The 15,444-nt window shown below is 40.4% G+C and overlaps 1 protein-coding gene across 1 annotated transcript in view; it reads right to left on the bottom strand.

Annotated features, from left to right (window-relative positions):
• cog3 (component of oligomeric golgi complex 3) overlaps nucleotides 1–6,741 on the bottom strand; it is a 102,856-nt gene extending 96,115 nt beyond the window's left edge. Inside the window, exons 1-3 of the mRNA XM_084309733.1 lie at nucleotides 6,551–6,741; nucleotides 3,751–3,897; nucleotides 3,274–3,335 (exon numbers count right to left, since the gene is read on the bottom strand). Coding sequence (XP_084165859.1) covers nucleotides 3,274–3,335; nucleotides 3,751–3,897; nucleotides 6,551–6,727 — 386 coding nt within the window. The 5' untranslated portion in view covers nucleotides 6,728–6,741. The remainder of the gene's footprint in view (nucleotides 1–3,273; nucleotides 3,336–3,750; nucleotides 3,898–6,550) is intronic.
• Nucleotides 6,742–15,444: the final 8,703 nt, after the last annotated feature.

Here is a 15,444-nt window from a genome sequence, read left to right as displayed (position 1 = left end):
AAATGTCCCATTGAACTAAATAATTCACTGAGGCGTTGTATTAACGTTATATATCCGGCTAGCAGTAGCTACAGATAGCTCCTGATATCAATGTCTTATAACACTGATTCCATGCGTATTCGAGCTGAGGGCTTGCTGAGCACAGTTAAGTAACGTTATACCAATAGGGTCCAGGTGCAGCGCCGGAGAATCCTTGCCGTAGCTCGAGGCTACTCGAGTATAGGTCCAGCTGCAGCTCCGGAGAATCCTGGCCGTAGCTGGAGGCTACTAGAGTACACACAGACAGTGGAGCTTGTTGCATGGTGGCGATGTCTCGCAGATAATACAAGTACAAGTCTAATTATATAATATATATATTTTATAAAAAAAAATATATATATATATAAAATACATTTTAATTTCTTTTAATCAAAAACGATCGTATCGGATCGGTATCGGCCGATATGGCTCACGACGATCGGTGATCGGTATCGGTGGCAAAAAACGTGATCGGGGCATCCCTACACAACTTATCAAAAGGGACATTATCCAATGAGACATTACATGTATTTTTTTATGTATTGGCGTACGGCCTGTAAGTGTGTGTGTGTGTGTGTGTGTGTGTGTGTATAGACACACACACACACATACTTACAGGCCGTACGCCAGAAAACATTTAAAAAGTCACTCTAACCACCTCCACCTTCTGTGATCTACCTTCCCACACACTTAATTCAGTTCCTACAAAACGCCTATAGATTAGGGGTGTAACGATGCAACCTCACAACGATTAATTTCTATTACGATTATTCAGGCAACGATTCAATGCATCATGAAATCTCTTCATTTGACCACGATTCGATTCGATACATTTTCGATACATTTTCTATCAGTTAATTCCCCCCAAAAAAGATTATACACAAATGTGGCTGGGGGAACTGATTCACTCAGCATGAATGGACTATAGCTCAATAAAAACAATACAATACACACAAATAAATACATAAAAAAAAAGAAAATGGCTGTAGTTTAATAGGAACCTAATACTGCTCTTCTAATTGAATGCTCACAATCATCCCTGACAAGAAATAGTATAGGCATATTATTAAGGCTGTCAAAGTTAACGCGGTATTAACGCGTTATCGCCCGATTCTATTGACGCCACTATTTTTTTTAAACTCACGATTAACGATTAAAAAAAATAAAAACTTCACTCAGGTGTATTATTGATGCTCTCATTCTATGCTCTATGTTTGTTTCTGAAGTGTGTGTGTGTGTGTGTGTGTGTGTGTGTGTGTGTGTGTGTGTGTGTGTGTGTGTGTGTGTGTGTGTGTGTGTGTGTGTGTGTGTGTGTGTGTGTGTGTGTGTGTGTGTGTGTGTGTGTGTGTGTGTGTGTGTGTGTGTGTGTGTGTGTGTGTGTGTGTGTGTGTGTGTGAGATATAGAGGGGGGTGAGAGAGATGAGGAAGGGGCAAGAGAGAAAGAGAGCTGGGAGAGTGTGTGTGTGAGAGAGTGTGTGATTACTCAGCCCTTGTGTGGGTGAATGAAACAAGTTCCTAACGTTTTCTTTCCCCTATTATTCCATGCACACTTTATTCATTGTTTTAAATTATTATTTTCTTTTAAGTTATTTTGTGCATCACTCTGTTTTGAATTTGATGCACATTTGCAATGCATGAGGGTCATCCGTTTGTGTTAAATGGCTGCATAAAGCAAGCATTTGTTGACTCTCATGTTGATAAGAGTATTAAAACTTGGAACTTGAAAAAGATCCCTTTAAGGTAGATAAAAAAAAATATTTAATGCCATTAATCGCGCGTTAACTATGGACAATCATGCGATTAATCGCGATTAAAGATGTTAATCGACTGACAGCACTAATATATATATCTCCTCTCAAAACATTTCACATTTGTTTCACGCAGCGATTTAAAACAAGAAAGAAAAAAGGGCAAATGCAGACAACACAGTATAGTGCAACTACAACAATAAACAATTAATGTACAGTATCACATAAAACAAGGGCATTTGCACATTTTAAGTGCTAGCTACCTGTAATATTATATCACACCAAATTAATTTCTTCACACCCCTTGGAATTAATTTAGAAGGTTGAACTCTGTTTTCTTTTCTCTTGTCTGTATAATTGTTAGTCTGTATTATTATTATTATTATTATTGTTTTTGTTTTTTTCTTGTGAAGTTCTATGTATTGTGATTGTGATTAATGTGTTGTCTTGTTTCGTGTGAATAACAATCAAAAAAATTTGATCAAAAAAAAAAAAATTATTTCTTCACAACAGTCAACGTCACTGCTTAAAAACAAACTCGAGTTCAAAACCAAGGGTAAAACCAAGCTTAGGTATGCAAATCCTTCTGTAATTCAGCCATATACCAAAATATGAACCAAAGGTCTCCAAATACTATAGAGCTGTTACTCATGTAGTCAAAAAAATACTTGATTGTGATGAACAATATCACTAACATATTATGTACATTTCCAAAAACAGATAACATATCAACAGTGCTTCAACAGTCTTTCCCACTGTTGACTATGTATCAAATGCACCCCAACCCTAACCGCAGCCAGCTAACACCACAAATATCCCTAACCCCAGCCAGCTAACACCACAAATATCTCTAACCCTAACCGCAGCCAGCTAACACCACAAATATCCCTAACCCCAGCCAGCTAACACCACAAATATCTCTAACCCTAACCGCAGCCAGCTAACACCACAAATATCTCTAACCCTAACCCCAGCCAGCTAACACCACAAATATCTCTAACCCTAACCGCAGCCAGCTAACACCACAAATATCTCTAACCCTAACCGCAGCCAGCTAACACCACAAATATCTCTAACCCTAACCGCAGCCAGCTAACACCACAAATATCTCTAACCCTAACCCCAGCCAGCTAACACCACAAATATCTCTAACCCTAACCGCAGCCAGCTAACACCACAAATATCCCTAACCCCAGGCAGCTAACACCACAAATAGCGTAAGAACCAGTGGGAAACACTGATATCCTGAATGAATGTCTCTACTATTAAGGGTGTTTGCCATCAAAAACCCACTGTAGGTAGAGGTGAATGCATGCATTCTCAAACAATATATACGTGTGAGGAAGTGTTGTGTGGCCACAGCCTCACAGCCACCTATCGTGAAGATTCTGTTACCAAGAGGTACAGTAAATGTGCACATTGTAATATATAAATAAATAACAAACTATAGTACTAAGTAAGTGATTCTGCAGGTGCTTGTCGTGACTCGTGAGCACCTAACACCCACCTGTGTTGTGCTCCCTCGTCCTGGTCCATTCGGGTCTGTAGCTTGGAAAACCAGGAAAAAAACTGCAGAACAAATGGAGATACAAATTATAATTTGTGCCCACTTATTTCTATCACAGCACTGTACCAGTGGACAGGTACTAATATGATCAAGGATGCAGGGCTGTCCCCTCTTAGTCGATTACTCAGACTGATGACTGATGGTAGCAGTCCCTATAAGACAAGGTGTTGCTATTTTTTTTAATCTACATAATTTTATGGAGCTGTAATTAACACAACACAAGGATTGCCGATGACATCACTGGTGGCCATATTCAAACTAATTTACTCTCAATAACTTGTCAAACTAAACAAATGTGTGAGGGTTTTGGCTGTGTGTGAGATTATGTGCAAAATAAATCAGCGTTGCTTTTTTTGTGTGTGAAGTGCCTCTTTAACGTCAGCTGTGTATTGTAGTAGGACCTTCAAGGTAACATACCTGCTGGGCGGTCTCTATCCTGTCGCTCTCCAGGCCCAGCATCTGGAAGCCTTTGAGCAGGACATCCTCTGTTGACTCTGGCACAGTGGTAGTGAACGGGGACTGTAATGAGCGGGATGACAGGCTGCACAGGTCCTCGATCGGCAACTGAAAAACAGAACAATATGGGATATTTCCCCAACAGATTTGCAAGCTTTTTATTCTGGGTTTTATTATGTGTGGCTTGACATGGCAGAGACTGTCTCTCCTCCTCCTCATAGCTTCCTCCTATGATGGATAACTTAATAGCTAAGCTAGCCGACTATCTACTATGTATGTGATATTTACGTGTTGCTTTTGGTGTCCTATTAGCAACGGGTAGTAAAGAAATAAGACAGTCCGGTAGCTAACCTGACATTACAAAGCAACCGAGTGTTGTTAGCTTACCGGTAACTAACGTTTGATTGATTGATAACTTTATTAACTGATTGCAGAATGGGTACAATACAAATACAGTACGGCTCAATACCAACACTGCTAAGAGAATGCAGACCAGAAAAATACTTTAGTCTTGTTTACATCAATTCATCAAGACATTTATGACATACAAATATACAGTACTACTACTGTGTGTATTTGTTTTGTTGTTTTGTTTGTTTACGCGTTTGTTTTGCGTTTTCTTTTCTTTTTTATAAAACATAAATATGATAAAATCGTAGATAATATAATACAATATACACATTTAAAAAATAAATGACAAAAGGTTAAGAGTGAAAAAAAAAAAAAAAAATATGGATGATTTCTTATAAATAAACGTTGTTTTTAACCACCAGGGCCAGGCATATATGAGAAGCAAATAAAAACCCAAGGAGGGATTGATTGATAACCTTATTAACAGATTGCAGAATGGGTACAGTACAGTACAGCTCAATACACAATAAGGGGATGTAGCCCTCGGTGCATCACAGTCACGAAAGGGGCTAAAGAGGGGATGCAGACCAGAGAAAGACTTGAATGAATGAATGAATGAAAACTTTATTTAACAGATTGCAGAATGGGTACAATACAGTACGGCTCAATACATACAATTGTTAAGGGGATGCAGACCTGAGAAAGACGTTTGTCTTGTTTCCATCAGGGTCCCCCATTTTCAATTCATATAGACATATATGACATACATGACATACAGATAGTCAGTACTGCTACATCTATACATTTATGACATACCAGATTTGCAAATACAGTACTGTTTGTGATACAGAAGGAGTCAAGAAAAGGGAGTATATACATTTGACGTAGAAACTGTACATTGGAGGAGGTTGGGTGGGGGGGGTTGGGTACATTGGGATATTGACAACCATACTGGGTAATTTACATTGGAGGTGGTGGGGGGGGCGGGGGGCACACTGTATAAACAAGTAACACTGTACATTGAGGGGGGGGGGGGAGGAGACACTGTACAAACAAACACAATTGTACATTGAACTATTGACAAAACCATACTAGGTAAATGACTGTACATTGGAGGGGGTTGGGTTAGGATATTTACAGGGGCCAGTGTTGAATTGCAGTCTCCCGTAGGTGTCCCTTGAGAGAGGTTTTGAAAGTGGGTAGTGATCCACATTCCTTTACAGCTTTGGGTAGGGCGTTCCACATTGATGTGGCATAATTGCGAAACGTGTTTAGTCCCTTATTTGAGCCGAATCTGGGTTTAACATGATTTGTGGAGCTCCCTCTGGTGTTGTGATCGTGGTATTCACTGACCTTTGGGAAGTATTTTGACATGTACATGGGTACCTTGGTCGTGTAGTGTATCTTGTAGACCAGGCCCATTGCAAGTTGTTGTACTCTGTCGTCTACTCTAAGCCATCCTAGGTTGTCAAAGTGGGCAGGGGTGAGGTGGGTTCTAGGAGTAAGGTCAAGCAGTAGTCTGACCAGTTTGTTTTGAGATGTTTGTAATTTTGTTTTTAGCGCCTTTGAGGTGCTTTGGTACCATGAGGTGCAAGCATAGTCGTAGTACCCCTGAATGAGTGCTCCTGCCAGAGTCTTCAGGGTGTTCTTGTTTACCAAATGGGGGACCCTGATGGAAACAAGACAAACGTCTTTCTCAGGTCTGCATCCCCTTAACAATTGTATGTATTGAGCCGTACTGTATTGTACCCATTCTGCAATCTGTTAAATAAAGTTTTCATTCATTCATTCATTCACCAGAGAGGAGATCCGGTACAAGAATCGAGTTCGTTGGTTGACTTTTTTTATTACATTGGATGCCATTTTGTCACAGGAGAGATTAGCCTCTAGGATGGAACCCAGGTAGGTAATTTCATCTTTCCTTGTGACAATATTGTCACCTACTGCAACCGAGAAGCCGTCGGTCTTGCTGAGTTTGTTATTTGAACCGAAGAGAATGGACTCTGTTTTGCCCATGTGTAATGATAGTTTGTTATCAGCGAGCCATATGCAGATTCTGCCTAGTTCCGAGCAGAGGGTTTTTTCAACCTGTAACTTGTTCTTGTCAGAGACCAGCAGGGCTGAGTCGTCCGCAAACAGGAACAAGTTGCAGTCACAAGCTGACGACATGTCATTTGCATAAACATTTGCAAACTTTCGTCTTGTTTACGTCGGGGTCCCCCATTTTCAATTCATCATAACATATATGACATACACGACATACAGATGGGCTTAAGACTTTAAAAAAGGGGGGCATAATTCAAAACAACAGAAAACGAGATATATATATATCCCTTTCTTAGCTAACGTTACATGTTTGAGCAGCTAACTATCGAGCTGCCCCAGCTAGCCTCGCAGTGACTGATCCTACCTCTGCAGGAATCGCGAGGTTTTCAGCGGCAGCTCGGATTTCAAGAATAGAGTCGGTCTGTTTCTCTGTGAGAGGGGCCGTAGCATCCGTGCGACGGTCCCATAACGAAAGTTTCTCACGCGTTTCTTTATCTGTCATGTCCAAAAGAGACAGGTCCGTGGACGCCATCATCATCATATCTTGGACACAGCACCAACGTCAGCAACCATAAACAACACTGACACTTCCTGTTCCGGACAAGTGGGCGGAGTCAGAGGTGGAGTTTCATTATAAACTCCGAACAGGACGCGTGTAATGCCAGCGGAAGAGTGCAAGGGCGCTTCCGCATTCTTCGCCGCGCATGCGCATGAGGTCCTTGCTTAGTTCAGACGCCCCATTCAACACGGTGAATCCCAAACTCGAAACTCCGTTAAGCTCCAGAGAGAGAGGCTGAAAACCGCCAGTTCTTGCCCGACGGATGGGAGCCGAATCGGGATCCGAGTTTTCTGATGAATAGCCCCAAAACATGGAGGTCGCGAACGGCGCCGGCTTCGCTGACCAGAGCTCTCTCAGATTCAAAATTGCAGCCTGGAACATACATGTTTCGGAACCAATGTGTAACTAGACAGTTACAATATAACATTTATATTAATTGACCCAGCTAATGCCTTAAGATAAAGAGTCTGGTGGTCAATTACTACGGAAATGTTGTGTCTTACTAATAATAACTAATTCCGCCGGTCAATATAAGTCTCTGTGATACTTTCTGAATATGATTTGGGAATGGGCAGGGTTATATTAGAAGAAAGACAGTGTAAACAATATAATTAACTCTGAATATAATAATGACGAAAAATAAACAGGGTAGTGCACCTTGTTGTGTTGTGTATCCTGTTTATTTTTCGTCATTATTATATATTGTAATAAATCATGTTTATTTTGAACAAATATAAATTAAACAAGGTGGAGGCAGACAGTGAAGGTACACAGTGAACCTTTTAATTTCATTTTTCATATTAAGGCTCCTAAAACAAAATACGATTGAAAAAGAAGATATGGCATTTGGAATCATTATCACAGATCACGCTCCAAAATCCCTTTCCTGTGTTGGAGAGAGAGGGGTGGGGGTTACAGTAGAGCTCTGTATAATGTACTTAACTGAGAATGGTGGGAATCAGTCTGGCATAATTCTGGAGATGTGGCTCTGAATTAATAAAACATGTGTGTTACAACTTGTGACACTACTTACTGTAAGTGCTAATGCTATCTCTGGCTCCATCTGGTGGAGATGTTCCCTGGAGGACGTGTGCCCTATTACAGTTGTAGGTCAACGATCAACATGAAAGATGCATGTTGTTTATTTTCTTTCAAAATGCCATCATAGCACACATTGCTGACTATAGACGGTTTCTCTGGAATTCTGTTGCCAGGGAACAGCTTGGACCCATCGGTAAGAGCTTTTTCTCAGCACAATTCACGCTGTTCTTTATTTTTGATTTGATTTGATATTTTTTATTTTCGTGTCTTACATACAGATGTATGCCCAGCCCATATGGGCTTACAAGACACATAACAATAAGTATATAATAATATACTTTACCAATTACTTAACAAATGACATAGACCAAGATGGCCATAAAAAAAGAAAAATACAAGAAAATACAATAAAACGTAATATAACACAAGCTGTACTCAATGTAAATAAACAGAAAAACAAGGTGAATTCAAATACAATTATATAGGATACAGTGTGTTTTGTCTCAGGTGCCATGCCTTCTCCAAAAATCCTGCAAAACCGAAGATGTCCTCCACAAAAAAACAACTCAACATACAGCTCTCAGACTGCCAAAACAAATCTGGGTTTGCAATTTGAATTTTTTCAAATAAAGCCCTCCTCAAAGTGGTGTACAAAGGGCAATAAAAAACAAAATGATATTCATCCTCCACCACTCCCAGATCACACAGAACACACAGCCGCTCCTCCTCAGGTTTACCCTGGAATCTACCCACTTCCACAGCCAATGGCAGGGTGCCAGACCTCAACTGGGCACACAGAGACCTCCGTCTTCTCTTTAAGTTTAACATTACATAAGGTTCAGTAAAATACTCATTTTTAATTGCAATATATTTTCTAAGTTTAGGTTTTTTCAAAATCTCCACCTTCCACTTATCCTGATGGATTGTTGATAATTTTGTTTTAATTATGTGAACCTTACACTGCAAATTGTTCATAAAAATCATACTCAAGTCAGTAGAAGAAAAAATCATAGACATCTCTCTTGACCAGGGATGACCGTGTGCTCTGTCCCAATTAAAAATCTTTTTAGTCACCCTGCCATTTGGCAGCTGGAACAGGCGGTTCCATAACCTCACCATTTCACCCTTTTGCTTGACCAAGCAAGGATCCCACCCCATGTCCCCTTCTATAGCCCCTTTTGGTGTGTATTTATGGACTCCTAAAAAGTATCTTATGGCCCGGTTCTGGATCGCTGTTCTTTATACTGGATACATGCAGTTCCAGCTTTATACCCAGGAAAACGAATACAGAGTCATGGGGGCCACGCTCCAGTCTGTACAGGCCCTGAACAATACATGCTGACACCTACTCCACAGTGCAAGTAGGTTTCACAATTTATTCCAGGGTTCGTACAGACTGGAGTCAGAGCTTCGTGTATCCAGTATGATGGACAGCATGGACTGTGGTGAGAAATAACTCTACCAATTGACAACATCATTGGTAAATAGGAAATTGGGCTAGGGGTCCAAAATAATCTTTAAAGGACTCTCTCAATTAAAAACATCATCGATTGATCCCTTTTGAACTGATTTCCCTTTTTAACCATTTCACTACCACACGTGGGTTGATGACTTTGTGTCGTGGTGTGATTCATAGTCATAAATGTGGCCAAAACCAAGGATGTGATTGTGATTGTTGATCTTAGGAAGTCATCACCCAGTCCCACTTTGACTGTTATAAAAAGGTCCTTATATTGAACTGGTCGACAACTACAAATATCTTGGCACAGTTATTGACAGCAAACTGCATTTTGAACCCAATGCAGATAAAAAGAAAAGTACAACGCCATCTTTTCTTTCTAGATAACAGGAATGTGTGTGCAACTATGATGACACTTTTTATGGACGTTTTATTGCGTCTGTCCTAACCTTCTGTATGACAGCATGGTATGACGTTTTATTGTGTCTGTCCTAACCTTCTGTATGACAGCATGGTATGACGTTTTATTGCGTCTGTCCTAACCTTCTGTATGACAGCATGGTATGACGTTTTATTGCGTCTGTCCTAACCTTCTGTATGACAGCATGGTATGACGTTTTATTGCGTCTGTCCTAACCTTCTGTATGACAGCATGGTATGACGTTTTATTGTGTCTGTCCTAACCTTCTGTATGATAGCATGGTATGACGTTTTATTGTGTCTGTCCTAACCTTCTGTATGATAGCATGGTATGACGTTTTATTGTGTCTGTCCTAACCTTCTGTATGATAGCATGGTATGACGTTTTATTGTGTCTGTCCTAACCTTCTGTATGATAGCATGGTATGACGTTTTATTGTGTCTGTCCTAACCTTCTGTATGATAGCATGGTATGACTTTTTATTGAGTCTGTCCTTCCTTACCTTCTTTATGATAGCATGTATTGGACCCCAACCTCAAAAATAGAGTTAATGGCCTTGTCAGAGTGGCAAGTAAAATGATTGGTGTAAGTCAGGCCCAGCTCATTGACATCTACCATCAACATGTTCTCAGGAAGGCCAATGTCATTTTGGGTTGTTCTGATCACCCCCTGCCCAGCCACTGTGAGCCTGCAGGAAGGTTGTTCTGATCACCCCCTGCCCAGCCACTGTGAGCCTGCAGGAAGGTTGTTCTGATCACCCCCTGCCCAGCCACTGTGAGCCTGCAGGAAGGTTGTTCTGATCACCCCCTGCCCAGCCACTGTGAGCCTGCAGGAAGGTTGTTCTGATCACCCCCTGCCCAGCCACTGTGAGCCTGCAGGAAGGTTGTTCTGATCACCCCCTGCCCAGCCACTGTGAGCCTGCAGGAAGGTTGTTCTGATCACCCCCTGCCCAGCCACTGTGAGCCTGCAGGAAGGTTGTTCTGATCACCCCCTGCCCAGCCACTGTGAGCCTGCAGGAAGGTTGTTCTGATCACCCCCTGCCCAGCCACTGTGAGCCTGCAGGAAGGTTGTTCTGATCACCCCCTGCCCAGCCACTGTGAGCCTGCAGGAAGGTTGTTCTGATCACCCCCTGCCCAGCCACTGTGAGCCTGCAGGAAGGTTGTTCTGATCACCCCCTGCCCAGCCACTGTGAGCCTGCAGGAAGGTTGTTCTGATCACCCCCTGCCCAGCCACTGTGAGCCTGCAGGAAGGTTGTTCTGATCACCCCCTGCCCAGCCACTGTGAGCCTGCAGGAAGGTTGTTCTGATCACCCCCTGTCCAGCCACTGTGAGCCTGCAGGAAGGACTAACTGCCCAGCCATTGTGAGCTGCAGGAAGGACTAACAGAATCCAGGCATCCTTTGTTCCCGTAGCCATTGATTTGCTGAACTCCATATAACCACTGAACTTTTAGTAGATTCACTCAAGTTAAAGGGATATTTCACGTTAGTAGAACAAAATTCAGCAGCCTTCTAACCTAGACTTAAAGTAATCTACAAGTAAGCTAGTGACCACTGCTGTCCCTGTTGTCAGGCTTCTCATTCACTTCCATTAATTTTGAGGACCAAGTCTAAATATAATAATTCTGAAATATAGACAAATTATATAGCAATATTATTCTGTGTAATATTCTTAGTCAAAGGTACTTGTCAAAGATTTTTTATTTATTTAATGTTGCCATTTTCAAATGATCAGTAAAGACTCAGGACTCAGGAACAGTTTATTTCCCTCAGCTGAACTCTGTGTCACAATGAAAGCCTCCCCATTCCCTATTTAACTCTGAACTCTGACTCCATTGCCTACACCCTAGGCTCTGTTACCCATACTTAACTTTGAACTCTGTAACATATACCTAATTTATACCTACCTACCACTTTCACTGTCTACAACTGCCCTACACTGTAATCATAGTAGTCATAATAATCTACATCTGTATGATAGCATGTACAATAGTGCTGTATACCATATCTATGCATTTATATTTACAGCATATAATATATGTCCATATCTGTCTGAATATACGTACCTGCATATAATCCTTCTATATACCTACTTATACACCTGCATATAACCCATATAACTATGTAAGAGAGCATGTACAATAATGCTGTATATACCATATACGTATACGTATATTTATTATAAGTTGTATATATATCTATCCACATCTGTCGGTACATACCTGCACATAATCCTTTTACATATATGTAGATACTATATCTACGTATATCTGTACATATATTACCTATGCATAGGGTACTACGACTATGCTTGCACCGCATGGTACCAAAGCACCTCAAAGGCACTAACAACAAGATTACAAACATCTCAAAACAAACTGGTCAGACTACTGCTTGACCTTACTCCTAAAACCCACCTCACCCCTGCCCATTTTGACAACCTAGGATGGATTAGAGTAGACGACAGAGTACAGCAACTTGCAATGGGCCTGGTCTACAAGATACACTACACCACTAAGGTACCCATGTACATGTCGAAATACTTCCCAAAAGTCAGTGAATACCACAACCACAACACCAGAGGGAGTTCCACAAATCATGTCCAACCCAGATTCGGCTCAAACAAGGGACTAACCACGTTTCGCAATTATGCCACAACAATGTGGAATGCCCTACCCACAGCCGTAAAATAATGTGAATCCCTACCCACCTTCAAAACCGCTCTAAAAAAAGGGTCCACAATTCTGAACTTACCCTTTAAGCCGGTGTTCCAAACAACTAATATATCTTAGTTATTTGTTGTACTGTATTCTAGCTTGACTGACTCAAAACTGGAACTACAGTATTTGTCACGTGTGCCTATATGTCTACTTGACTTCAATGTTAGCCAATGCCATCTGGCCAAAGACTACAGATTAAACTTGGCCTTGTGACTAATTCTGGCATGTGTTTACAGAAATGTCCATTCATGTCTCTGTAAAATAAACAAATTAAAAGAGAAAATAATTGTCAAAAATAGACTACATGAGGGAATGGGGGAAGTACACTTTTAAGAGATCCCGTGAATTCTCTGTTAATCTGAATTACATGTACTGTAAATAAACTCAAGTTTATGTTTCCAATCATACAAAATACATGTAGCCTATTTAGTTCAATTTATGACTTACATTTTTTATTTCAAAGCAGGCAATTCTGACCTTCGATCTGAGGGTTCCTTAGGACAAATAGCCCCAATAAATCGTATATAATAGCCAAGGCTAGCCCCAGTGAAAATAGCATAATATTTATAGCAATATCCATAGGAAAGTCATTTGTCTTCATAGATGCACACACTCCTAAACTACAAGTATAGAGCACCCTCATATTCTTTTTTCAAAGTGGACTACTTTCTATTTTATAAATGTTCCACAAATAAGGGAAGGACTCAAATATACCTGAATAGTTCAGGGTTTTATTTCAAAGTCGGTCTACAGACACCAGTGTTTTGTCTCCTCTTCTGTGTTTTATTAAAAAATAGGTCTACACGGCCAGTATTTTTTTCTCCTCTTCATAAGAGTTTGAGGTTTTCCTTTGGTAAAAACAGTTAAAAACAGCAATTAAAAAGTCAAAAAAAATTATTTTTGTTGCTTTATAATTCCATTAATGCAACAAACTGTGTGCTATAAGTATAAAGTATAATAAATCGCAAATTACTTTGGGTATGCAATTGTCAGGCGTTTTATGCTAAATGTGGGGTATGCTTGGGGATATATAAAACGTTATACACTGTGACTGTGTTATCTTCATTTTAAGGGTAAATAGGTTGTGCGGCTCCCTGAGCATTTTATTTTGTGGGACGGGGGAAAAGTGGCTCTTTTGATAGTAAATGTTGCTGACCCCTGATCTAGATCAACATCCCATAATTGAAAACTGTCTACTCCAAGCTGATCGTCCAACGGCGCGAGGAAGATACGGTAAGATCCAGCGTTATTTTCTAACGTGTTCCATATAAACTGCTCTGATGATCATATGACCCACACTAGGTGAATGATATAACGTTGCCCACGGAATTATAAACGACCCCCCGCCCATCCGGCCAACATCAGATGATACGTAGTAACTTCTAGAAGTACCTCCAGTTGAATTTTTTTATCTGGCACCGATCGCTACCAAACTGTATTTGATCATCAATATAATGCATTTGGGGCTATAAATCAAGTTCTGGAGAAAGCTGCAGAAAACGATAAAAACATACTTATACTTTAGACCATATTTTAGTATGAATATGTGAATGAAAAGGTATAACGTTGCTACACCCTGAACAATGGATATAGGACATTGAATGGGCCATAATAATGTCAATTTAGCAATAGAATTTAGAAAGTTATAGCCCTGCAAAGAAGGGGAACTTCTCAATAGACAAATAGAGCTGGCCAGGGAGGGTCCTACTAATCACCCCAAAGTACCAGAAAATACCAGAAAATACCAGAAACTACCCCAAAATACCCAAAAGTATACCCCAAAATACCAGAAACTACCCCAAAATACCGGAAAATACCAGAAAATACCAGAAACTACCCCAAAATACCCCGAAGTATACCCCAAAATACCAGAAACTACCCCAAAATACCGGAAAATACCAGAAAATACCAGAAAATACCCCAAAATACCCCAAAGTATACCCCAAAATACCAGAAACTACCCCAAAATACCCCAAAGTATACCCCAAAATACCAGAAACTACCCCAAAATATCCCAAAATACCAGAAAATACCAGAAACTACCAGAAACTACCCCAAAATACCCCAAAGTATACCCCAAAATACCAGAAACTACACCAAAATACCCCAAAATACCCCAAAGTATACCCCAAAATACCAGAAACTACCCCAAAATATCCCAAAATACCAGAAAATACCAGAAACTACCCCAAAATACCCCAAAGTATACCCCAAAATACCAGAAAATACCAGAAAATACCCCGAAATACCCCAAAGTATACCCCAAAATACCAGAAACTACCCCAAAATACCCCAAAGTATACCCCAAAATACCAGAAACTACCCCAAAATACCCCAAAATACCAGAAAATACCAGAAAATACCAGAAAATACCCCAAAGTATACCCCAAAATACCAGAAACGACCCCAAAATACCCCAAAATCCCAGAAAATACCATAAACTACCAGAAACTACCCCAAAATACCCCAAAGTATACCCCAAAATACCAGAAACTACCCCAAAATACCCCAAAATACCAGAAAATACCAGAAAATACCAGAAACTACCCCAAAATACCCCAAAGTATACCCCAAAATACCAGAAACTACCCCAAAATACCCCAAAATACCAGAAAATACCAGAAACTACCAGAAACTACCCCAAAATACCCCAAAGTATACCCCAAAATACCAGAAACTACCCCAAAATAACAGAAAATACCAGAAACTACCCCAAAATACCCCAAAGTATACCCCAAAATACCAGAAAATACCCCAAAATACCAGAAAATACCAGAAAATACCAGAAAATACCAGAAAATACCCCAAAGTATACCTCAAAATACCAGAAACTACCCCAAAATACCCTAAAATACCCCAAAGTATACCCCAAAGTACCAGAAAATACCAGAAAATACCCCAAAATACCCCAAAGTACCCCAAAATACACCCCAAAATACCAGAAAATACCAGAAACTACCCCAAAATACCCCAAAGTATACCCCAAAATACCAGAAACTACCCCAAAATACCCCAAAATACCAGAAAATACCAGAAACTACCAGAAACTACCCCAAAATA

Source organism: Notolepis coatsorum (assembly GCF_963971535.1).
Source record: "Notolepis coatsorum genome assembly, chromosome: 3".
NCBI classification, from domain to species: domain Eukaryota; kingdom Metazoa; phylum Chordata; class Actinopteri; order Aulopiformes; family Paralepididae; genus Notolepis; species Notolepis coatsorum.
This window is presented reverse-complemented; position numbering and strand designations above follow the sequence as displayed.